Source organism: Neoarius graeffei, chromosome 2, assembly GCF_027579695.1.
Source record: "Neoarius graeffei isolate fNeoGra1 chromosome 2, fNeoGra1.pri, whole genome shotgun sequence".
Taxonomy (NCBI): domain Eukaryota; kingdom Metazoa; phylum Chordata; class Actinopteri; order Siluriformes; family Ariidae; genus Neoarius; species Neoarius graeffei.
Window position 1 is genome coordinate 21,000,057 of NC_083570.1, and position 27,121 is coordinate 21,027,177.

Here is a 27,121-nt window from a genome sequence, read left to right on the forward strand (position 1 = left end):
GGCAAACGTTAGATTTCTGTTATAATTACGTGAAAAGAAGCTGTTGTTACGCAAATATCCAACTTTTAATTGCACAGCGCAAGAAAACTGGGTCCGTGGCTCGCGGCCATGTTGTGACGTCAGCGGAAGAACGCGCTGCAGTTCACTGGCTGTTCTACTCTGGTTCTACTCAATGGAAATGGTGCATGAAAACGCCGGTGAACTCTCTAGTACTAGCTCTTCCTCTTCTGGGAGTCTAGAATTGTGTTGATCTCTTCCGAATAGAATCTATGATAGTCTACCCTCTTTACCCTTTGCCTCTCGTTGCTAGGCGGCAGTTACATGAAAGCCGCAAGCTTTCACAAGCAAATACATGACTGATATCATGCCGACTTTATGATTACATTTATGATTATCATGTAGAATTTATAGCTCTACGTACCTTTATCTTATGTCATTTCACAACACATGTTCTGACAGGAGGACTGTCTTTGGATCCGGCATAGCTACTAGTAGACCCCCTCCGGAATACTGGCAGTGTTGCCAGATTGGGAGGTTTCCTGCCCAGTTGGGCGGTTTCAAGTGCATTTTGAACATATTTTGGGCTGGAAAACTTAAGCAGTATCTGTTGCCAGATACTGCTGACGTTTTCCAGCCCAAAATATGTTCAAAACCCACCAAAATACACTTGAAACCGCCCAACTGGGCGGGAAACCTCCCAATCTGGCAACACTGTGTAGGCACTGCTGATGGCAGTAACACACGTTTGTGCTGAACTGAACACCCAAGAGATTCCTTTAAGCTGGGAAGGGTGTCAAAACAATCCAAATCGAAGTGTTCAGAGCACAGGACGGATGTTGGTGAGGGCTCCCACTTGTCACGAGTGCGCCTGACTTGCTTCACCCACTTCGCATGCAGCTCGGGATCTCTGGGAAACTTGAATAAACTTACCCCATCCTTGTGGGTTTTGGAGCAAAAGCCGGAAACACAACACGAAGGCATAATAACTATATATATAATAATGTATAATAAAAATACTAATAATGACAAACTGAACACCTGTCGCATCAACAACAAACTGGTAAGTTAGGAGGAAGGTTCTTTCGCTGACGTCATATAGCCCCTCCTCCTCCTTCGTCTCCTGGGTGCTGCAGCCCCGTCAAATTTGCCCAAATAGCCGCGTTTATCATCATAACTTGTAAAATAGGCGCCTTCGTGAATTAATATATGGATCATCGGGAATTACTTTTTATGTTATAAAACATCGCCAAAGATGTCAAAAACGTGTCATCAGCACTTTAACTGTTTTCTGGGTGAATCTCGGATCCATGCGGGCTCCAGTAAGTCTCCTGCAATGTTTGCGGCGGCTGTGATGTACAGTCCCTGACACAAGTCTTGTTGCTTGGGTACAAGTTGATCTGAAGTGCCCCTTAAATATATGTCTAATCAATTTTTTTACAAGAAATGGCTAATTTCAATCCCAACAGCTTTTGAAATAATGTTTTGGTGCCAAACGAAACTGCTGAAAAGATCAAGATGCTCCAGGACTGGCCAGCCCAGTCACCAGACATGAACATCATGGAGCATGTCTGGGGTAGAATGAAAGAGGAAGCATGGAAGACGAAACCAAAGAATCTTGACGAACTCTGGGAGGCATGTAAGACTGCTTTCTTTGCTATTCCTGATGACTTCATCAATAAATTGTATGAATCATTGTCGAACCGCTCAGTCCTTCAAGCTCATGGAAGTCATACAAGATATTAAATATGGATCTCACAGCACCACCACTTACTTCACTGATGTTATGCAACATATTTTTGTATTTGAAGTAAATTATTTGTTCAATTTTCACATTACTCTCTGTAGGCGACAAAACTTTTGTCTTGCCAAAATCTGACCTTTCTGTGTTCATTAAATGATCGATCTTTCTTCAGTGAAGCAAATTTTAGTGTATTAAACATAATTTGTGAGGGTTTTAGCTTTCATATGAGCCATTTCTAAAACCAATGGATTAATTAAAAGTCAGGTTATAAGCTGTTGTTTCTACAAAATGGATAAGCGACAAGACTTTTGTCAGGGACTGTAAGTGTCTAGATTAAATGCCTGCACTTTCTAGATCAAGTATAGTACACGATAGTAAAATCTGTTCTTTTATAATTTTGTAATTGTTCTTGAGTTCAATACGGTTCCCTCCAAACCAACAAATCAGAAAATCAATACCGTTTGATCAAACTAGATGTTCATATTAGGAAACTACTAGTGCTGTTTGATAATGGCTGTAAATAAATGAAAGCAAGTTTCTCAATCATCCTGAGCCTTTTTTTTTTTTAAATAAAAGAGCAACTTTCTCAGAGTTGGTGGCAAAAGAAAGGATGCGATCGAAGGCATCATACTGACAGCCTGATTCAGTGGCAGATGTAAAGCTGCTCTTTGCATTACTACCAAGGCCCGCACTCACCCTGCTGAAATGTTGGTGTTTGTTTGAGAGATGTAAAAACGGCTGTTGATTTATTATTCCCTTACTAGCAACGTAGACGTTTGTCAAAGGCTGTGCTCGTCATCTTGTTCTTGTTCCTCTCCCACTCGGTTTTTCCTTCTCCTCTTTTATCTTCAGAGATCAATATGTCATTTTTCCCCCATCGCTCTGATTTCTAGCTTTAGCTTTCCATCTTCTGATCATACTACCACGTTTTTCCTTGTCGTTCCCTGATACTTTTTTTTTTTAATTAGTGCCAAAATCTGTTTCTGCAGCCCAACGGGAGGTTTGAAGTTGGGAAGAAGATCTGCCTGAGCATATCTGGGCATCACCCTGAGACCTGGCAACCCTCCTGGAGCAGTGGGTACCACAGAGACCATGAACCACATCCACACAAAATACACAACAACAACCACCCACACTTCACTAAACATATCACCAGTGCTCTGTGCCCACTGGGTACATGTAGCAAATGAGGGATTAAAGGGTTCATTTGAATTTAAATGAAGTCATTACACTAATGTCCTTGTGGCACTGGTGTCTTCTGGATTGTTCTATCAGCATGCTTTCAGTTTGCTCCTAATTAAAAAAAAAAAATTAAAACCTCAAATGGTTTGGAGACAGGAAATTATAGAAGAGGCAAGAAATTACACTCGCGCTCAAACAAAAACAACAAAGCTCCTGGTCATGACGCCATACCTGCAGAATTACCGAAAGCCAAAGGTCTAACAGCTATAAATAAGTTACTAGTGTTGCTTACCAAGATCTGGAATGAAGAACTGATTTCTGAAAACTGGATAAAATGCCTCATTGTGAAAATTCCCCAAAAAAGGAGATACTACTCAGTGAGACTCGGTGTCTCAAACTGGTGCGGGAACACACTGCTTCCTGGAACATCGAAAATATTAGGCAAGATCATCAAATGAATTATTGATAACACATTGAGAATGGAGCAGTCTGGGTATAGAAAAGGCCGAGGCACAACAGAACAAATTGTCATCTTGAGAAATATCCTTGAATGACCCATAGAATGGAACTCGAACCCATACCTTTTGTTTTGTTGATTATGGAAAAGCTTTCGACAGTGTGCACAGACCTACTTTGTGGAAAATCACAAGTTACAGAATACTGCCAAAGATCATAAACATCGTAAAGCTACTCCAAACTAACACCAAATGCGCTGTCGTTGGTAGTTCCGGCCTATCTGATTTGGTTTGAAGTAAAATCAGGTGTCAAACAAGGATGCGTAATGGCTGGGCTGGTGTCCATATTCTGCCCGTCCGTATAATCCATGTCAGGTTTTTACGATTGGGGTCTCCCCTATGCCGTCTGGCCTGCCGGCGATCTTCGAGATTGCGTTCTGAGAGCGCTTTTCCCTGAGAGATGTTGCAGTGCCAGGACTTTGTCAAGGGCAATATCATGCCAGTCTTTGTCGAAGCAGAAAGCCTTCAAGTATGCAGTCTTTCCAGCATTTCTTCGGTCGACCCCTTGGCCTTGAACCCTGCATTAACTCACTGAAGAGAAATTGCTTCGGCATCCGGGTGCCGTCCATTCTGCAGACATGGCCCAACCAGCGGAGCCCATTGCCTCGGATGATTGTCTCTCCGGTGGTTGATTTTGCACGTCTGAGGACCTTGGTGTTCATGATGTGATGCCACCACTTGATGTTGAGCAAGCGACGTATGGACCGTTGATGGAATACCTCTAAAATGTGGAGCTGCTTGGCGAATGTCGGCCAGGTTTCGCTTCCGTAGAGTAGTGTTGGAAGAACAATGGAGTTCTACACCTTCAGCTTGGTTGAAATGGACAGGCCGTCCCTGCTCCAGCATCTAGAGTTGAGGGAGCGGAAGGCGACCGCAGCACGACTTATCCGTTTCCTGATTTCAGGCATTAGGCGACCTAATGCCTGAAATGAAACATTAGTGATCAACTAATTATTAGTCATGTCGCAAACCACAAACGCCAACAGACATGGAATAAGATGGGGAAATGCAAAGTGTCCTCGAAGACCTACACTATGCTGATGATCTTGTACTCCTTTTCAAACCGTTTCTCCGATATGCAAAACAAAGTCACCGATCTGGATAAACATAGCTATGAAACCGGATTAAAGATCAATGTTAAGACGACTAAATCTCCCAGATTCAGCGCAAGCAATCAAAATCACTTCAGAATAAACAACGAACAAATTGAAGTCGATGAATTCGCATATCTTGGTGCTTTAATCAACAAAAATGGAAGTGCTGACAACAAACTCGAATGAATAAAGCCAGGCTTGCCTTCAGAACACTTGGGAAGGTTTGGAGCAGTTCAGCATATAGTCTAGAAACAAAGCTCAAAATATATCATGCTGGGGCGTCGTGGCTCAGGTGGACAAGGCACCATACCATAAATCCGGGGACCCGGGTTCGATTCCGGCCTGAGGTCATTTCCCGATCCCTCCCCGTCTCTCTCTCCTGCTCATTTCCTGTCTCTACACTGTCCTATCCAATAAAGGTGCAAAAAATCTTTAAAAAAAAAAAAAAAAAAAAATATATTATATATATATATATATAATGCTTGTGTAACATTTTAGTATTATTTTTATGTCTCTGAGACTTGGAAAGTAATGAAAAGAGACGAGAACATATTAGACAGCATCCAAAATAAATGTTTAAGGATAATTCTCAAGACATTCTGGCCAATAGTTTCAGTATCTTGCAAAAGTATTCATCCCCCTTGGTGTTTGTCCTGTTTTGTTGCATTACAAGCTGGAATTAAAATGGATTTTTGTAGATATTTCGATTACGTTCATTATGTCTTATATTAAATATAGTTAGTTTTTTTTTTCTTTTTTATCAGACATCTAGTTTTTGGGTTTGTTTACCTGACATGTTTCGATGTACGACTGTCGTCTTCCTCAGAGTGTCACTGGATGTTAATTGGTGACGCATCTTTTATCAGCTGATGTTTCTGAAGGCGTGGCCTTCCTGTCTGGATTGACAGGTCGGTCACGCCTTCTACTGTCTGTTTGTCCCCTGCAAGATGGCACTCCAGGTGTGGGAGAGCATGTATGCTCCCTCATCCCGGTTGATGGTCCTCGGGCTTCGCTTACGGATCTCTATGGCCTCCCTGATCCAGCGCTGATGTTTATCTTCTGTGCGGATGACTCTGGCATTCCCCCAGTCCATAATATGATTTTCCCTTTTACAGTGATCTGTTATAGCTGACTTATAATTTTCCTGTTGTGCCTTTTCTTTTATTGTTCGGGTTTGTCTTGTAGCTGTCTCCTTTTCGCACTCTTTCTTATGTTCATTTTTTCTTGTGTTGAAACTCCTTCCTGTCTCCCCAATGTAAGTTTTATTGCATAATTGACATGGAAGATAACAAACATCAGCGCTGGATCAGGGAGGCCATGGAGATCCGTAAGCGAAACCCGAGGACCATCAACCGGGATGAGGGAGCATACATGCTCTCCCACACCTGGAGTGCCATCTTGCAGGGGACGAACTGACAGTAGAAGGCGTGACCGACCTGTCAATCCAGACAGGAAGGCCACGCCTTCAGAAACATCAGCTGACAAAAGATGCGTCACCAATTAACATCCGGTGACACTCTGAGGAAGACGACAGTCGTACGTCGAAACATGTCAGGTAAACAAACCCAAAAACTAGATGTCTGATAAAAAAGAAAAAAAAAACTAACTGGATTTTTGTAGAGTTAGCACCATTTGAGTTACGCAACATGCCTACAACTTTTAAAGGTGCAAATTGTTTTTGTGACGCAAACAATAATTAAGATGAAAAAACATAAATCTGGAGTGTGCATAGGTATTCACCCTTCCGAATGTCAGTACCTTTTTGCTGCAATTACAGCTGCATGTTTCTTGGAGTATGTCTCTATTAGCTTAGCACATCTAGCCACTGGGATTTTTGCCCATTCCTCAAGGCTCCAACTCCTTCAGGTTAGATGAAGATTGCGTTGGTGTACAGCGATCTTCAAGTTATGCCACAGATTCTCAATTGGATTGAGGTCTGGGCTTTGATTAGGCCATTCAAAGATATTTAAATGTGTCCCTTTAAACCATTCCAGTGTAGCTTTAGCAGTATGTTCAGGGTCATTGTCCTGCTGGAACGTGAACCTTCGTCCCAGTCTCAAACCTCTGGCCAACTCAAACACGTTTTCCTCCAGAAGTGCCATCCATCTTTCCTTCAGTCCTGACCAGCTTTCCTGTCCCTGCAGATGAAAAATATCCCCACAGCATGATGCTGCCACCACCATGCTTCACTGTAGGAATGGTGTTCTCAGGGTGTTGGGTTTGCGCCACACATGGCATTTCCCATGATGGCCAAAAAGATCAATTTTAGTCTCATTTGACCAGAGAATCTTCTTCCATGTGCTTGGGGAGTCTGCCATATGCTGTTGGGCAAACTCCAAATGTGTTTTCTTAAGGAGTGGCTTTTTTCTGCCCACTCTTCCATAAAGCCCCACTCTGTGGAGTGTACGGCTTAAAGTGGCCTTCTCTTGTCAGGTTTGTAGTAGTGACACATTCTTTCCATTTTGCTAGAATGGATTTAATGGTACTCCCTGGGATATTCAAAGTTTGGGATATTTTTTTTATAACCCAACCCTGATCTATACTTCTCCACAATGTTGTCTCTGACCTGTTTGGAAGCTCCTTGGTTTTCATGTTGCTTGCTTAGTAGTGTTGCAGAGTCAGGGTCCTTCCAGAACAGGTTGATTTTTATACAGACATCATGTGACAGATCATGTGACACTGATTGCACACAGGTGGATCTTAATCAGCTAATTATGTGACCTTATGAAGTGAATTGGTCAAACCAGCGCTTATTTAGGGGTTTCATACGAAAGGGGGTGAATACCTATGCACACTCCAGATTTCTGTTTTTTCATCCTAATTATTGTTTGTGTCACAATAAAAAACAAAGTGCACCTTGAAAGTGGTAGGTGTGTTGTGTAAATCAAATAGTGCTAACCCTCCAAAATCCATTTTAATTCCAGCTTGTAATGCGACAAAACAGGACAAACACCAAGCGGGATGAATACTTTTGCAAGACACTGTATAACCAACAACGAGCTTAGAGAAAGAGTTAACACACTAAATACAAGGCAAAGAAGGTGGACCTGGATCAGTCACATACTAAGAGACAATGACAGAAACAAGAACCCTTCAGTTGCTCTTAGATGGACACCGGATGGTAAACACAAAAGAGATGTGGTGACGTACCATTTGAGAAGGAAAGAAAACATCTTGGTTGGAATTCATGGAACGAAATAGCCAGACAAGCACGCAACAGGGGCGGGTGGATGGAAAACATGCCAAGACTAATGGCCCTTTTGTCCAATGGAGATGTAGGATATATATAATATATGAGAGAGAGAGAATGAATGGGTTGGATGAAATGAAGAATCGGTGTGATGTAGACGAGCAGGCTGTTATAAACCAGGCCTCAATGGTTCTGTTTCAGCAATTAAAGCATCCTGCTTTAAGCTGTTTTCCTGAAATGCACACCATAATTCGATCAAAAACTGTTTATCAGGAGATTACAGGTTCAAATCTAGATGGGGGGCGGCAGGGTGGTGTAGTGGTTAGCGCTGTCGCCTCACAGCAAGAAGGTCCGGGTTCGAGCCCCGTGGCCGGCGAGGGCCTTTCTGTGCGGAGTTTGCATGTTCTCCCCGTGTCCGCGTGGGTTTCCTCCGGGTGCTCCGGTTTCCCCCACAGTCCAAAGACATGCAGGTTAGGTTAACTGGTGACTCTAAATTGACCGTAGGTGTGAATGTGAGTGTGAATGGTTGTCTGTGTCTATGTGTCAGCCCTGTGATGACCTGGCGACTTGTCCAGGGTGTACCCCGCCTTTCGCCCGTAGTCAGCTGGGATAGGCTCCAGCTTGCCTGCGACCCTGTAGAACAGGATAAAGCGGCTAGAGATAATGAGATGAGATGAAATCTAGATGGTGTCAACACCTTGTTGTTCGAAAAGCTCCGATTGACTGGCTTGACATGTTTTATGAGCTTACGGATACAGACGAAATGATGCAGTACCACTGAAAAGCACAGGGGGCAGTGTAGCAAATAGTTCAATTGAGACACGAAGAAATTATTAAAGGAAAAAGGTTGGACTTTTTGAGAAGAGGTTGTACGATTTTGGTCAGGAATTGTAAACATCTGTATGACGTTTACAGTGTGTACAATACTGCCCTTGCTTTTGACTCTTTCGTAGCAGGTACATTATTAGAACCGTCGCCCCACGTTTGTTATTGTCCAAAACTTTTAACTCTATGCTGCCCTCTAGTGGATGTATAGCTTAACACCCATGCTATCATTTGAAATGGACATATTTATTTTCTTACATAAAGGGAGCATAAATAAGCCCGAAGCCTTCACCTTTGCTGGTTGTTAGCTGTCGGGTGATACGGTGGTTGGGACTGACTAAGACCTAAACTAAGGAGAAAATGTCTTGAGATGATAAGACCATCATATTGCAGTTCCTTTAACGAGCTCCTGTCTGTCCTGAAAAACCTGTTCATATCCAGTATGTCGCTGTATAAAGAGAAACCATATCGTACCCCAGAACAGAGCAATAAACTGCACGAAGCTAAATGTAGAGAAAATATTAAAAATGACAATGATGAATAAGCTCACAGATGCTGCAGTTCTCTGTATCTTTAAGGCTGAGTTTTTTTTTTTCTTCTTTTAATAAAGGAATCATTTGTATAAACAGATTTCATATTGTGTAAATTGTTCCGACACAAGCCTTCAGGATGCACACGGTGTGTTCGAGGATATTAAATGCAGATTGACTTTTAGAGAATATGAACCTCCGAGCTGGATTAAAGGACTTGTGAAGCAATTTGAGTACCGCACATTGGGATTGCATTCTGTTTGAAGTTACTGTCTGTCTGAATTATGTTTGCTTTATAGATTTCGCATCAGCTATGTTTATTGTTCGCTTAATGAAATAGTTTTGTGTTTTTGATGTGGCTCATGAGATTTCCAACTTTTATTTCTTCACGTTCCTGCCTTCCGGGTTCACAGCTTGTGAGCGCTGATGATGAGGAAGGAGACTCGTTTCAGGTAGAAAGCAGGGATGGTGTAAGAATCGCTTGATGTGTTCTTCAAGGAAGAGTGGGTGAAAATGAGACAAGAATACTAGCCCAGGAGTAATAGGGTTATACCCGGAACAAATTAGTAACAAGCTGAAAATTTCAGAATATGTTCAGAATACCTTTAGGAATAACATACTAAAAGTCCCCGGAAATCCCCCTTGTGCTCTCTGAGAAATTCAAGATGGCGTCCAAAATGGCCACCAAATGGAGATCTGCCCATATCTCAGGCCCAAAACAAAATATTAATGCAATTAAAAGGTCAGAATATATGTTTTGTAGGGTAGGAGAGTAAATTCCAACATCTGTGTATTAATTACATTGTGTATTAACAATGTACACATTATTATAACAGTATATTTGTGTATAGTGTGGATCCATTGGTTACTCGTTCACTCCGTATCATCCTATTCTGTTCACAAAACAACAAACACAATTACTAGGGGTTGGAGCACTTATTTTCATTAATATTAATTAAAGTAAATTGGTGGTGTAAACTGAAAAATGGCATGTTAAAAGGTCATGCTGAGTTCAGTCATTTTTAAAAGGTCATGCTGAGTTTAGTCATTTTTTGTCCGAACACACTGGCATTGCTAGTAGTAAAGACTGGCGCTAGAAACTCAAAGATTAATTTTTTTCCACCCTTAAACAAGCTTGAATAAATTCCCTACTTCACTGATGGTACAATAAAGGTCCAAGCATTACAACTGAGGCACTGAGAAGTGTTTAAGTCTACTCATTGTTTATAAGCAAGAGCTTTTACTGAGGCAGACCTTTTTGTCATGAAAGTCGCCGGAATGTTGAAGAAGTGTACTGAAACAGCTTGCCATTGTAGTGTTAGAAGATAGAGTTCTCAAATTTAATTTCCCTTTAATATTTTATCAAAGCTTAAAGATGCACTAAATATTAAGGAAACTGATGTCTGATTGTTGTCTTACATTATGTTCATGTATGTAGGTAGCCTACTAAGCTAATCTGTCAATCATGTCAACCATCAAATTCCATGTAATTTCCACATTAATGACCTTGTAATCTTGGTTAATTTTAACAATGTGACAATGGTGAATTTGCATTGCTTGTATGAGAGAACATATAATTTAACATTTTAATTGCATTTATATTATGTTTTATCCCTGAGATATTGAAAAATCTCCAATCGGCGGCCATTTTGGACGCCATCTTGAATTTCTCAGAGAGCACAAGGTGGATTCCCGGGGACTTTTAGTATGTTATTCCTAAGGGTATTCTGAACATATTCTGAAAAATTCAGCTTGTTACTAATTTGTTCCGGGTTGGACTCAATTTTGAGCTAATGCTCTTGGGCTATACGACAACAAAGCATTTTCAAGCTGTGATGTCTACCAAAGGGGTATTGCTAAGTACTGGCTTATTAAGGTGTCCAAACTTATGCACAGGCCACAATTTCTGCTTCTGAACTTCATCAAGTATGAAGTGATTTTAATATGTGCAATTAATGTTTGCAGAAAATTTTATTTAAAACAAAAATTTAAATTTAAAATAGTGCGCCAAGGGCGCTGAAACATTTGTATACTGCACACTGTAGCGAATCCCTGAAGTGGGTGGAATACTGAAGCGTGACGGGCAGGAAATGCTGTTCACACAGACTTATTTTTGCCGTTTTCTTTGCTTTTCAGCTTTACCATTCTCATTCAGACATTTACATCCAGTGACATGAATGTCCTCTTGGATATGAATGTCATGGCAATATTTGGGCTTTCAGTAATTTCTTTGAACTGTTCTTTTTCTGTGGCAGAATGATTGTACAGCGTACATCTTTAAATAAAAAAAAAAAATGCTAGAATTTGGTACACCAGTTTTAATTTTCTTTGTTTTTTTTCTGAAATCAACACACGGTCAGAATTATACATACAGCACACCTAATATTTGGGTAAAATGTCTCTTTGCAAGATTCCCCTTGACCAAACATCTTTGTTTACCATGAACAAGCTTCTGGCAGAATTCTGGTTGGATATTTCACAACTCTTCATGGTAGAATTGGTAGAGTTCAATTAAATTTTTGTTTTTTCTTGGCATGGACTCGACTTATAAGCATGGTCCATATATTTTTAATAGGGTTGAAGTCAGGACTTGTTTGAAGCTTAATGTTAGCCTGCTTTATCCTCCACAACCAGCTCTGATGCGTGTTTGGGTTCATTGTCCTGTTGTAACTCCCAAGTCGTGTTCAAGTTTCTGATGGTTTATGCTGAAGAATTCTGAGGTCGTCCTCCTCCTTCATTATTCCATCCACGTTCCACTGGCAGCAAAACAGCCCCAGAGCATGATGATCCTACCACCACCACCAGCTGGTACAGTGTCGCTCTGTACATGGTGGTCATTGTGGCCAAACAACTCAATCTTGTGTCTCATCTGACCACACAGCTTTTCTCCAGAAGGCTTTTTTCTTTCTGTGTGGTCAGCTTCAAGCTTGAAGGTGTCAATTTTGGAGCAGGGGTTTATTTCTTGGATAGAGCAATTCCAGCGTTATGGACGTGACACTTGAACTCAAAATGGCAACAAATGACCCAGTGCATGTTTTATTGTCTCCCAGTATTTAAACAGGTGTTGCATATTTTAAGGCTGTACCATACTGGAGAAGTGATAGAACAAGAACAATTCCCATAGTACATCTAGGGCATGCCAGAAAATGCCAATAAAAGATGCGTTATGGATGTGACAGAAAAAGTATCACTTGTCTTGGGTGACTGTACATTTTTATCAAACTCTGTGAAATTGTAAACCTAATGTCGAAATGGAGATATCCATTTGATAGAGGGGTCCAAGGTGAATATTAAAAAATCTTTGTTTAAAATATTTTGTATTTCATGCAGAGTTTCGGAAGGAAAAGTCAGCGTTATGGATGTGACGAAATTCCGTTATGGATGTGACGCGTCTGAAATAGACATGGCATATGTTTAGAAAATCAGCAATTTAACCACCATAACCCTTTGAAAAACTCTCTAAATATCAGCTAAAACTATCAAAGTTCTTAAATAATATTTAGGATGGCTATTGTTTTGCTGTTTTGTGGATTTTTGCATACATTTCTGTGGCTTGTGGCAATAATATAGAATTGTACATGATCAAAGTTGATTTTAGCTTGGGTTTTACATTATAAGAAAGAAAGACTGACAGTGACACATTAGGTTGGTTACAAATTGGTTCAACTTATTCACATCTGTAAAATACAGGCCTAGGTGATATCTCTGGGAGTGGTTTTGATGTATTACATGTTGCTTTATTTTTGCATGGTGAGGTTGACATTTACATGGAATTGCCCGATAGCAGCCTCGTAGTCTATGGTGATTTGAACTGCAGACAGTGATCCTTCAGCTTCCAGTTCATGGCAGGGCTGTGCCATGGTGGTTCCCAGGTTGTTCCTGACCATCCAGGCCAATTTCCGTTCAGCTGAGGGTGACCATTTGGGTTTTCTTGAAGCAAAGTGACTACACCTCACAGTAACTTGGATACAATTGTTTGAACTGATGTTGGAATTTGCAGTTGTTTAGAAATGGCTCCAAGAGACATTCCGGAGTTGTGTATATCTGTGATCCTCTTTCTCAGATCTGCACTGAGCTCCTTGGACTTTCCCATTTTACTGTGTGTTCGTGAATCCAGTGAGTGCTGTAAACATGCCCTTTTTATGAAGGCACAGAGAAGCTACCAGCTGTAGTCAATCATGATCACTAACAGGAAGTTAAGAGACCTCGACCTTGGCAAGATAAGAGACATTTTGGAAGTTTCAGCACCTCTGAATTAATAATCAAAGTGAGCGTATGTAAAGTTTTGACCCGGTGTTGATTTCAGAAAACCCAAAGAAAATTAAAGCTTGTGCACCAAATTGGTTTTTTTTTTTTTTTTTTAATTAAAGATGTATGCTGTACAGTCGTTCTGCCACAGAAAAAGAACAGTTCAAAGAATTTACTGAAAGCCCAAATATTGCCATGACATTCGTATCCAAGATGACCTTCATGTCACTCCGTGTAAACTTCTGACCACAAGTGTGTGTGTGTGTGTGTGTGTGTGTGTGTGTGTGTGTGTTATTCCTTACCTAATGGTGGAGTGTGATTTCCAGCACTGTATCTACTTTGAAAAGCAGTGTTATAACTCAACTCATCCAGACACGAGGCTGTCTTCAGAATCATGTTTGAGACAGAACGCACAGCATTACAAGCTGTTATGTAAGAGCCCATGCAGCGTTGTGTGTTGTCCTCTGGGAGCCATCGTCCTGTTATGTCCTCAGCTAATACACTGTGACAGATTTTCAGTCCTTGTGCCATGACTTTTACTTTGTGTGTGTTTCAGTCCGGACAGCTTTAATAGCGATTATAGGATTCATGCCGACTAAAGGAGAGGGAGCCATAGGATCACTGGATTATACTCCGGAAGAAAGGAAAGCCTTGGCTAAGAAGTAAGAAACCATTTTTCTTTCTTGCTCTGAAATTTGGTACATTTTTACTGAATTTATTTGATGCATCAAAACAAAAAACCTTTTGTCATTTTTAGTGCAAAGCACATTTCCTTCTTTCACAGACATAAAGCATATGGGTGCATTGTACAAACATTTTACATTATTAAAGGAATAGTTCATAATGTCTGAAGTAGTTTGAACTGGAGCTGTTTGGTAGCTTTTGAGCCCTAGTGTTAAACTTAAGAATACATTTTCATGGTTGGCCAATGGATAACCTGTTCCTGGGGTTGCAGCTGAAAAGGATCTACCCTATCGCTGAGTGGCACTCGCCAAACATGGAGATCTGTCAGCTCGTGCATGTGGAAGAGGGCCAAAGTCGTCTCCACCTCTTGAGAAGACTGAGGTCTTTTGGTGTGTGCAGGACACTGCTTAGGACTTTTTATGACTCTGGTAGCATCAGCGATTTTCTACGCTGTGGTCTGCTGGGGCTGTGGAAGTTCAGAGCGGGACAGGAAGAAACTTAATAAACTGGTCAGAAGGGCTGGCTCAGTCTTGGACTGTCCTCTGGACTCCATTGAGGAGGTGGGTGAGAGGAGGATGTTAGCCAAGCTGACCTCAATCATGGATAACCCCTCTCACCCCCTACATGAGGCTGTGGGGGCTTTAAGCAGCTCTTTTAGTAGTAGACTGCTACACCCATGGTGTAAGAAGGAGAGATACCGCAGGTCATTCATACCTACTGCTGTCAGACTGTATAACACCCACAACTTATTATAACGTAGCACCAATAACCTGTTTGTCGTTTAATTTGCACTACTTCACCCCTACTACCTCTGCCATCTCTCATCGATGCAATTATGTGCAATAATATAGGCCCTAAACTATTTTTATGCATACTTGTATATTATTTATGTATATATGTGTGTACGTATATATACACAGAGTCTACCTATAATGTGCAATTTTTCCGAGCCTCTCAATAAGGCAATTTTTCTATACTTTTTCACGGTAGATAATGCAAATAGCCCTCTGTATTTAGTCCTTAGTTTGTCTAATTTTTATTTCAGTTTTATTTATCTGTTTGACATTTTCTTGCTACTGTAACACGTGAATTCCCCTGGTGTGGGATGAATAAAGTGAATCTAATGCCGCTTTTCCACTACCAACGCGGCTGAGTCGGGCCGAGCCGTGCCGTGCTGAGTGGGGCTGTTGGAGTTGCATTTCGACTACAACCGCGCTGAACCGTGCTGGCTGGAAGTGGGTGGACACATTGGGCGGAGTTAGCGAAAGTGGGTGGACGTCACGTGATGTCGTTAGGCAGCGCAAACGGTGACATCAGTGACCTTTTAAGCGGTAGTCTCACGACCCGGATAGTAAACAATAAACATGGAGGACATGGAGTCGTTAGTGTTGCTGGTCTTGGTGCTGTGGCTTGTCACCGACAACGCCAACAGATACTGGCAAGAGCGTATAGATGAGGCGAGGCGCATAAGGCTTCAGAAATTCTCGTAATTCGTAATTATTCTTCTTCCGGGTTTACGGTGTTTACAGATCCCAGCGTGCTCGCGGGGCGTGTGTGGGCGTGTGAGGACACTCCTCCTCACCAATCAGTGCACAGGGGAGTGTCTCCTCACGCCCCTAGCCCCGCTCAGCTCGGTTTGGCTCGCTTCAGCCCCACTCCAAAACCGTGCGAGTTTTGGGTGCTGAGTAGGGCTGAAGCGAGCTGAGTCGTGCTGCTCTGAGGTAGTCGAAACGCGAGCCGTGTCGGGCTGAAGTGAGCTGAAGCGAGCTGAAAAAGGGTAGTGGAAAAGGGCTATTATCTAATCTAAATAGCATGTTCTTGTAAGTGTGTTACGCAACATAAGGGAAAATGCGTGGTTTGACGTGTCTTGGGGTAAGCACGTGACGGGCGGGCGACGATCTCGGATGAGGAAATTGATTATTACAAGAGCGTACCAATAATATCCGAATAGAAGAACATAAATCGAGGTTTGTAAGGGAAGTAAATCCAGCAGAGCGGTCTCTGAATACTGAATCCGAATCGTGGTTCATTCAATTCATGGTTATTAAAAACATTGTTGCATGACACACAAGCGTACCACGCAGTGAGCGTGTGTTTTTGATTTGATTTAAAAAGATATTCAGCCCCCATCTTGGCCTAGTGTACAGCACATATGTTAGGGATCTGTACTGAACCTCGAGAGATTCAAGTCATTATCGGAGAGCCTCTGAATCCAGCATGTGTGGGCATGCAGAGTTTTCTATGTTTTTAGAAGGAGCTGGAGTTCAAATAAAAGTTAGTGGATACCAAAGCAAGTGGACGAATGCAGATCAGCTATCAACACATAAAGATGAAGGTCTTCAGCAAAAAGCCATCCAATTAACACCTAGAGATTGGATGAGTTCACGTGACGGGAGAACACAGAGCTGAAATGTGCATGCGTACTTTGAGCCATAACGTGTGTGTATGTATGTGTGTGTGTATATAAGCTCCTTATGTGTCAGAGTGTTGCCTTTTTGCATTTTGGTTTCCAGAATTTTGAGTTTCTTTCAGTCAGTAACAGCCAAAGCTCTGAATCACGGAATGAGCTGATAAGCATGTAGTCGAATGTAGCAGTTCAATCCAAAATGTGAAGCTCTGCTTCATGACCCTTTAGTTCATGGAAGCCGTTTACATATCGGAAAAGTTAGTTATGTAAGTCGTAAAACACTCGGGAGCATGATGTTATAGGAAAATAACCGTGAGGTGGTGTGATACTCGAACGCAAAGCAGAGTTCAAGTCCCCTTGAGTAACCATAGAAACGATAATGATTCAATGGAAGATGTTGGGAGCTTGAAGTCGGACCCCATGAAATTGTTTCTCGAGTCAGGTTTATATTCTCAGCAGTCCGTGGAGAAGCTTGACCTTTTGGTTCGTTGCGTCTGAAGCTTTAGAGCTTTTGGATTGATTGAACTGAACTGTGAGGTCCAGGCGATATCATTTGTCACTGATGCTGTATATAGTGGCTTGCATGGATTTCTTTCAAGCTTTTTGTTCGACCGATGATCCATCTATTTTGAAATTTTAACCAAATCCTGTATAAATAGTTTGGTGTAGATGTAAGAAAAAAAAAAATTAGCCATGCAGATAAAACGAGAAGATGGTAATGATCTTGATGACCTACATCCCTCGAAAATAACCACCTTTTTGTTTTCTTCCAAATAACTTGATTTGGACAGGTGTGGTTTTTTTTTTTTTTTTTGTGTCCAGGTCTCAGGACTTCTGCTGCGAGATGTGTGGTTGCTCCATGCGGACAGCTCTGCTAGCACTGACGCCCAACAGTGAGCGCCAACCTGTGGACCCTCAGGCCCAGGAACTTGCACAGCAGATCAGCTTTAAGGTATGTTCACTTGTACGTACTCCGTACTCCTCCCCCCCACCCCAGGAATGGAGCAGCCTTTTTTTTTTTTTTTTTTTTATATGCAGACCTACATGCGTGCACACACACAAAGGGTTTTGCTTGGGTTTTTGCGTAGGCCGAGTCCAGCACATCATCCACTGCCAGTGGGAGTAAAGAGACCGCGAGCGTTAGCCAAGCTGGCCAGCAGGAGACGAGCTCCACCTCAGAGAGCATGGACAGCGAAGAGCCAGCTCAGGCCGAACAGGTGGGTGCAAAAACACAGTCTGCAATCTGATCTCGCACGTGGCACGTAAACGAGCTTCTGGATGCGAAATTCTGCCAAACACCGGCTCTCGCATCACTCATGTTTTGCTCCCACTCACCCCCGAGGCCCATTGCACATGCTTTTATCACACACTCCTCACAACAGAAACGTTTTGCATTCTGCACCGGGCTCCTGGCTGTGTTCCACTCCACTCTGTGAGATACTCTCCTCTGCAGTGTTTCCATCTCCGGATTAGTCACTTCCTGTTCAGTGCAGAGGACCTGTCACACTCTGGGCCCATACAGTTTTGGCCAATTTACTCTGTTCTGACCCCCTAGCGTTTTCACAGACCCGTTAAATTAAAAGAGCGATTGCGGGACCGGGCTGCTTCGGCAACGATATGAGTAAGAGAATGCAGCATGCCTTCTGTTAGCTGCTTCTCTTAGTGCTTTATGTAACAGACCTCCAAACTGCCCAGTCATACACGAGAGAGAGAGGCTGATTTGTACTCATCGTGTCATATTGCCATAGCAAGTTAAAGAGGTGACAACGATCACACCAAAACTCTGATTTACTTAGATTTTGCAGAAGGTTTCTCTAATTGCACACACAACTTGATCTTGACTAGTTCTTGTTATTTAAGACATGACTTGATCCACGCTATACTAGTGCATCTCAAAAAATTAGAATATTGTGAAAAAGTTCAATATTTTCCATCAGTTATTTAAGAAAGTGAAAATGTTATATATTATAGACTCATTACACGTAAACTAAAATGTTTCAAGCATTTTTCTATTTTAATTTTAATCAGTATGGCATACAGTACAAAAACATTAAAAAAAAAACATCTCAAAATATTAGAATATTTCATTTCGAGTTTGAGTAAAACAGTATGAACACAGTGTATCTCTCGGTCTAGTTCAGTACACACAACCACAATCATGGGGAAGACTGCTGACTTGACTGTTGTCCAGAAGATGATCACTGATGCCCTCCACAAGGAGGGTAAGCCACAAAAGGTCATTGCTGAAAAGGGTGGCTGGAAAAGGTGCACAAGCAACAGGGATGGCCGCAGTCTTGAGAGGATTGTCAAGAAAAGTTGATTCAAGAACTTGGGAGAGCTTCACAAGGAGTGGACTGAGGCTGGTGTCAGTGTATCAAGACCCATCACGAACAGACATCTTCAAGAAAGGGGATACAACTTTCGCATTCCTAATATCAAGCTACTCCTGAGCCAATAGACAATATCAGAAGTGTCTTATCTGGGCTAAGGAGAGAAAGAAATGGACTGTTGCTCAGTGGTCCAAAGTCCTCTTTTCAGATGAAAGTACATTTTGCATTTAATTTGGAAATCACGGTTCCAGAGTCTGGAGGAAGAGTGGAGAGGCACAGAATCCAAGGTGTTTGAAGCCCAGTATGAAGTTTCCACAGTCTGTGATGATTTGGAGTGCCATGTCATCTGCTGGTGTTGGTCCACTGTATTTTATCAAGTCCAAAGTCAACACAGCCATCTACCAGGAGATTTTGGAGCACTTCATGCTTCCATCTGCTGACGAGCTTTTTGGAGATGCCGATTTCCTTTTCCAGCAGGAATTAGCACCTACCCACAGTGCCAAAACTACTACCAAATGGTGTGCTGACCATGATATTACTGTGTTTGATTGGCCAGCCAACTTGCCTGACCTGAACCCCATAGAAAATCTATGGGGTATTGTCAAGAGGAAGATGAGAAACACCCGACCCAAAAATACAGATACGCTGAAGGCCAATATCAAAGCAACCTGGGCTTCAGTAACTCCTCAGCAGTGCCACAGACTGAGCACCTCCATGCCACACCGCATTGATACAGTAATTCATGGTAAAGGAGCCCCAACCAAGTATTGAGTGTATAAATGAATATACTTTTCAGAAGTTGGAAATTTCTGTATTGTAAATCCTTTTTTTGATTGATCTTAGGGAATATTCTAATAATTTGAGATACTGGATTTCTGATTTTCATGAGCTATAAGCCATAATCATCAAAATTAAAACAAAAAAGGCTTTAAATATTTCACTTTACATGGAATGAATATAGAATAAGTTTACCTTTTTGAATTAAATTATGATAAAAAAGGAACTTTTTCATGGTATTCTAATTTTTTGAGATGCACTAGTATTTTCTGAAGTGAAGTGGACAAAATCTTACCTTTTTGCGAACTGGTTGATAAAATAGTAATTCCTTCCAGCCTGCTTGATTTAATACAGAGTGACATTACCACCTCTCCAAGAAGCCTGCCTTTTCACACCCTCATCTCGTAGAAGCCAATCCCTGCTTCCTACACAATCGCACCAAGAGGCTCATCCATCCAGTGTGAAACACCCCACAAGCACTGACTCTAGTTGCTCAATGGGGTTAATGATTACAGCAGCCATATGCAGGACTTCTTTTCTCTTCCCTCTTTCCTTTCTGTCACAGCAGGTGGCGAGAACATTTCTGACTTTCCTGTTCCCTGTCCTCTCATCTTTTCATCAGGAAGTCAGATCAGATCCCGGTTGAATCCATCCACCCATAACACTCTGTCACTACACATGGCGGAATGTCTGAATCAGTTAAAGGCATCCAAGCAGGAGGCCACATTTAAGCCCATGAAACACACAGCATGCTTTAAAAAGCATGACGGCAATGGATGCTGATTGCTTTGGAAGCTCAGTGGTCCAATAAGCTGCATTTTCAAATGCATAATACAGCTATGTTCATTTTGTCAGGAGCTTCTCAGTAGGGAGCTAAATCATCTCTTCAAGGGTTTGTGAGATGTATTATAAATTCGATGCCATAATCTAGTTAATTTCTTATTATACACAGTTGTCCTAAGCTTACATACTTGGGCAACATCGTCATGGACATGAATGTCATGGCAATATTGGGCTTTCAATGATTTTCTGGGGCAGAATGATTTGTACAATATGCATCTGTAATAGGAAAAAAAAACTTCAAGAATTTGGTGCACAAGTTTTAATTTATGTAGGGTTTTCTGAAACCAACACAGGGTTAAAATTATGCATACACCCACTTATTTATTCCAAAATGTCTTAACTTGCCAAGACCTCTTAACTTCCTGTTAGTGATCAGGATTGCTGGTAACTTCTCTGTGCCAACATAAGTATTTTTGACAGCACTCACTGGATTGACCAAAAGAGTACAATGGGGAAAAGTCCAAGGAGCTCAGTGCAGATCTGAGAAAGAGGATCATAGATTTACACATTCAGGAATGTCTCTTGGAGCCATTTCTTAACAACTGCAGATTCCAAGATTATCAGTACAAACACTTGGTATACAAGTACAAGTTATTGGGAGGTCAAGCCACTTTGCTGGAAGAAGACCCAGACTGTCTCCCTCGGCTGAAAGGAAGTTGGTTCGGATGGTCAGGAGCAACCCAAGAACTGCCAAGGCACAGGCCTGCCATGAACTGGAAGCTGCTGGAACACCAGTGTCACTGTCTGTAGTCAAGTGAGTTTTACATAACCTTGAACTAAGAGGCTGCTGTCTAAGGAAAAAAAGCCCTTGCTTCAAAATCAACACCTTCAAGCTTGACTAAAGTTTGCAGTTGACCACATGGACAAAGCAAAAGCCTTCTGGAGGATGAGACGAAGATTGAGTTGTTTGGCCGCAATGACCAGAGGTACAGAGGAACACTGTACCAACTGTTAAACTTGATGATGGTAGCATCATACTCTGGGGCTTTTTTGCTGCCAGTGGAACTGTTGCATTGCCCAAAGTGGACGGAATATTTAAGGAGAAGTACCACAGATTTCTTTGGCATAACCTCAAGCCATCAGCTTGGACTGGAGAATCTTGGACACAATTGGGTGTTCTAACAGGACAGTGACCCAAAACGCACATCAAAGCTGGTTGCGGAATGGATAGAGCAGGCAAAATTTAAGCTTAAAGTCCTTACCTCAGCCCTTTTGAAAATATGTGGACTGTGCTTAAAAATTGGGTCTCCACCAGGAAACACGCTTTTAGTTGAACTCCACCAAGAAGAGAGTGGTCAAATATCCAACCAGAATTCTGCCAGAAGCTTGTCGATGGCTTCCAAACGTGTCTGGTCGAGGTGAAACTTGCCGTATGCATATTTTTGACCCGGTGTTGACTTCAGAAAAGCCAGAGTATGTTAAAACTCTTGCACCGAATTGGCATTGTGAAATGTTACCCATGAGTACGGAAGCCGCGAGAGGCCCTTCATATAATCCTTTTTTTTTTTATTCACCTTGTTATCCCGAGATAACTACATAATTAATTCAGGATCTCGAGAAAACAACACGACTAATTCGAGATCTCGAGAAAACAAAACCGTTATTCCGTGATCTCGAGAAAACAAAACAATTATTTCATGATCTCGAGTAAACAGCTGAGAAATGGTTCATTCAGGTGCGCCAAGAGACTTGTGATATGCTGACTTTGGGGCTATTTCTCATTCTGTATAGACGCAACTTTGGTCATTAGAATGTCTGGAATAATCGATCACCTAATAAGGCAATATTTTGATCAGGGGTTGACACAGGGAGAGATTGCATTAAGTCTTTTAATAAGGGATAATTTCAAAATTAGTCCACGGCACCTCCGCAGAAGACTGGCCCGGCTTCATCTCTACCGACGGAGATACAGTGATCCAGCTGAGATCATGAAATAATTTTGTTTTCTCGAGATCACGGAATAATTGTTTTGTTTTCTCGAGATCACGGAATAACGGTTTTGTTTTCTCGAGATCCTGAATTAATTATGTCGTTATCTCGGGATAACAAGGTGAATAAAAAAAAGATTATATGAAGGGCCTCTTTCGGCTTCCGTACATGAGACATTTCTGCAGTGTGAAATTCAGGGGAATAAATTGGCTTTATAAATGGGCAAATAAAAGACTAGATCAACATGTGTAGTAATAATGATATACTTAATTACATGGCTTTGTTGAATACTCAATTCTGATTGGTCAATTATGACATGTTACAATCTGTTATTTCTGTATAACAGACCGTTGCTCTGGACCACATCATTAGTGGAAGCAATAAAATCATTTTTAAGTTATTTAATAAGTAGTCGTGTAATAAATGGCATAATGTAAAGCAAGTTGGTTGTTGCTGTTGACCAGATGCAGGTCAAGAGCATCCGGTAATTTTCACATCAAACATCAGGTCCAGGAAACACTGGTCAACAATTTTTCAGAAGTTGTGGGCTTCAGAGATAAAATTGGCTGTTTATGAAATTTGGCATGTTGAATTCAAATATGACGATTAAAACAGCTCATTAGCTACGGGTTCCAAGATATTTAAGATTTCACATTTTATACTTATGTACATTTTTTTCCTATACTTTTTCATGGTAGATAATGCAAATAGCCCTCTGTATTTAATCCTTCGTTTGTCTAATTTTTATTTGTTTTATTTGTTATCTGTTTGACTTTTTCTTGCTACTGTAACACGTGAATTTCCCCGATGCGGGATGAATAAAGTGAATCGAATCTAATCTAGATAGTAACGTTTTCAGTATAAATTGTAAACCTAGGTCTCATGTATTTATGGTTTGGTTTACATGATATTTCACCTGTTCTCTTGATGTAACGCTAGAAAATCAGCAAAAAGTTTATGTAAAAATGTATTCTGAACCAAATGGCAAAAAACAATTATGTAGAAGTACTGAATAGGTTTAGTCCTTATTCAGTGTGTACTCCAGTGCTTTTTGGCAGCTTGTCTCTTGTATTCATGAAACGGAGCATCTCTTGTCAAGCTTCCATGGATCACCTTCCATGGGACAAGATCCTTTTGACAGTTGCAGAACATGAAAACGCTAACATCGCATACCAGGAGATTCCATTGTTGTAATCTGAAGCCCAGAAGCTCTGCCTTACTCTTGGGTAGTTCCAAATCCCTGACAAGGTCATTCAGTACACATTGTGTTGTCAGGTGTGGTTCAGAGGAGGAGGATGGGAGAATATTTGGATCATGTGACATTGATGGTTCAGGACCAGAAGTTTCACACTACTTCTTCATCTGACTCAAGTGAGAATGATTAAGAACAGGCATGCTTTACTGGGCGCATAGTTGATGGAATGTTTGGATACTCTATAGTCCACTTTTTCTTCTGTGACAAACCTTTCCCAACTGGGGCAAATTGTTGATATGGTCAGTTGGTTCTCTCCAAGTCATTGGGCCTGTAGAAGGCATGGATTTCCTTTTCCTGTTCTATCACTGGCAAAGAATTTTTGCATGTGTGTGGGGTCCAACTCTTGTCCTGATCTCCAATACCAACCAAAATACAGGGCATTTCAAAAAATTTGATATCATTTCACGATCTAATAACTTTGCCAATTCTCGTCCAATGGACCTCAAATTTTAACAGCATGTGTCGAAACAGGTCAAAATTTTATGTTTTAATGATCTTTTTTGGCATAGAAATGCCATTCACTGGAAAAGAAAAGGCGTTTTGTGTGTTTGAGTACACTCGAACACAGTCGTGCAAGACTGTGCATCATGCATTTATGAGAGAATTCTCTAAAAATGCACCAACTGCAATGCAGATTTGGACACAGCACAAAAAGTTCAAAGAGGAAGGCTGTCTGTGCAGGGCAAAAGGATCTGGACGACCACCAGCATCGGAAGAGACGGTCGAGCGGGTTCGCGAATATTGAAAGTTTATGAAATCGTCCATGGAATCCACATACCTTTTTGAATTTCTCATTGAAATTTTGAGGAATAACTCTTATATTGCTCAACATTAAGCCTGTTCAGTTTCATTTGCTTAGAAACGTAGTTTCTGGGATATTTACATCTCAAATAATATCACATTTTTTTGAAACACCTTGTATAAAGGTGGTAGGCTTTCTTGATTTACAGAAGTTTTACTGTACTTTTGTGATGCAAAAGTCACTTCGCTACAAACATGGCAGAAGTTATCTGCATTGTTCATATATAATTATGAGGTATTACTGCTCACTTTGTCTAAACAGATAAATCAAAGACTTAATCTCGAGTGCATAGCACTTTTTTTTGTTTGTTTGTTTGTTTGTTTTTTTTGAGCTGATATAGAGCAATTTGTTCAGCAGAGTGATTTGTAAGTTGACTTATGATTGCATAATCAGTGACTTCTAGGAATAACACGATATCATGTATGATGCAATACCAGATTCAGATTCATTGTTTTGCCAAAAAAGTAAGGACTATCCAAACCCAATCATAGATTTATTCATTGAGCCAATCTTGAAAACTAGAGCCAATGAACAATTTTAAGTTTCATTTTCGTTGTCAGCGACCCAGAATTAGTAAAGTTTGACTATGTTTATTTCAGAAGCATTTTGGCTGTAGACCAGTGAAACATTTGATCTTGGTGACTGTGACTTTGTGGCATGGTTGTTGGTGCCAGACGAGCGGTTTCATTTCAGAAACTGCTAATCCTTTCGGGATTCTCACATGACCGCCGTCTTCAGAGTTTACACCGAATGGTGCGAAAAAAACAAAACATCCCATGACTGCAAGTTCTGTGTGTAGAAATGTCTTGTTGATGAAAGAGGTCAGAGGAGACTTGTGATCCGACTGGTTTGAGCTGACGGAATGGCTTCGGTAACTTGGAATAATCACTCTTTACAACCGTGTTGAACAGAAAAGCATCTCAGGAAGTTTATTTATTTATTTATTTATTTATTTATTTATTTTGAGGATAACCCCTTGAGATGTGGCATCTCATTTTCAAGGGGGTCCAACACATCAAATCTTGAAGCAGGAAGACTGCAACGTAAGAAGACCACATTGGATTCCACCTGTCAGCCAAATCTGAGACAAGTGCAGTTGTGGACCTCTTCCGGATACCCATATTATTTGCACTTCTTGATAACAGTTAACAGATCGAAGTCTACATCTGCTTTGTGATATATCTATCGTTAAATGCACACCACTTGTTAAATTGGTGGATTTGTCGTCGTGCTCTTGGCTGAAGTGCGGCCTGCGCCCTCATCCTGTCTCAAGCTTAAAAATAATTTATACCACTCTTAAGGGGGCAAAGAAACACCAACTTGCATCTTTTATATTGATCACAGTCAGGTGTGCTGCATTCCAGACATTCTTCAACTGAAGCGTTTCTACCCGAGTATAAACCAGACTCTATGAATGAGTGTGTTTATTTATAGAGGTTTGTGATTATGGTCCGGGCCTCATTTTTCCATTTTTCGTTTTCACAGCTGCCCAAGCTCCTGTTAGTATTTCACATATGAAATCCATTCATCACTAAGCTTTGCACTTCACAGATAAATTAAACCTGGTGGCCTATGAGTTAATGGGGTGTTTAATACACCATACTCTGTCTACATGAGGTCAGCAAGACGAAGTAATGTTTTTAACAGTATGCTCAAAGGGAAACCAAATAGCGTAATTTTTTTTTTATATACATCCCCGATTCCAAAAAAGTTGGGACAAAGTACAAATTGTAAATAAAAATGGAATGCAATGATGTGGAAGTTTCAAAATTCCATATTTTATTCAGAATAGAACATAGATGACATATCAAATGTTTAAACTGAGAAAATGTATCATTCAAAGAGAAAAATTAGGTGATTTTTAATTTCATGACGACAGCACATCTCAAAGTTGGGACAAGGCCATGTTTACCACTGTGAGACATCCCATTTTCTTTTTACAACAGTCTGTAAACGTCTGGGGACTGAGGAGACAAGTTGCTCAAGTTTAGGGATAGGAATGTTAACCCATTCTTGTCTAATGTAGGATTCTAGTTGCTCAACTGTCTTGGGTCTTTTTTGTCGTATCTTCCGTTTTATGATGTGCCAAATGTTTTCTATGGGTGAAAGATCTGGACTGCAGGCTGGCCAGTTCAGTACCCGGACCCTTCTTCTACGCAGCCATGATGCTGTAATTGATGCAGTATGTGGTTTGGCATTGTCATGTTGGAAAATGCAAGGTCTTCCCTGAAAGAGACGTTGTCTGGATGGGAGCATATGTTGCTCTAGAACCTGGATATCCCTTTCAGCATTGATGGTGTCTTTCCAGATGTGTAAGCTGCCCATGCCACACGCACTAATGCAACCCCATACCATCAGAGATGCAGGCTTCTGAACTGAGCGCTGATAACAACTTGGGTCGTCCTTCTCCTGTTTAGTCCGAATGACACGGCGTCCCTGATTTCCATAAAGAACTTCAAATTTTGATTCGTCTGACCACAGAACAGTTTTCCACTTTGCCACAGTCCATTTTAAATGAGCCTTGGCCCAGAGAAGACGTCTGCGCTTCTGGATCATGTTTAGATACGGCTTCTTCTTTGAACTATAGAGTTTTAGCTGGCAACGGCGGATGGCACGGTGAATTGTGTTCACAGATAATGTTCTCTGGAAATATTCCTGAGCCCATTTTGTGATTTCCAATACAGAAGCATGCCTGTATGTGATGCAGTGCCGTCTAAGGGCCCGAAGATCACGGGCACCCAGTATGGTTTTCCGGCCTTGACCCTTACG

The 27,121-nt window shown here is 41.3% G+C and overlaps 1 protein-coding gene across 3 annotated transcripts in view; it reads left to right on the forward strand.

The window, feature by feature from the left end:
* LOC132881483 (gamma-aminobutyric acid receptor subunit rho-2-like) overlaps window positions 1–27,121 on the forward strand; it is a 164,826-nt gene that overhangs the window by 52,926 nt on the left and 84,779 nt on the right. For 2 of the 3 annotated variants that reach the window (XM_060913977.1, XM_060913979.1), the window contains 4 exons: window positions 2,731–2,815; window positions 13,882–13,987; window positions 17,239–17,368; window positions 17,505–17,633. In XM_060913977.1, the coding sequence (XP_060769960.1) occupies window positions 2,731–2,815; window positions 13,882–13,987; window positions 17,239–17,368; window positions 17,505–17,633 (450 nt within the window). Of the gene's footprint in view, window positions 1–2,730; window positions 2,816–13,881; window positions 13,988–17,238; window positions 17,369–17,504; window positions 17,634–27,121 lie in introns of those variants that run through there. The other variant, XM_060913980.1, reaches the window with a different exon arrangement.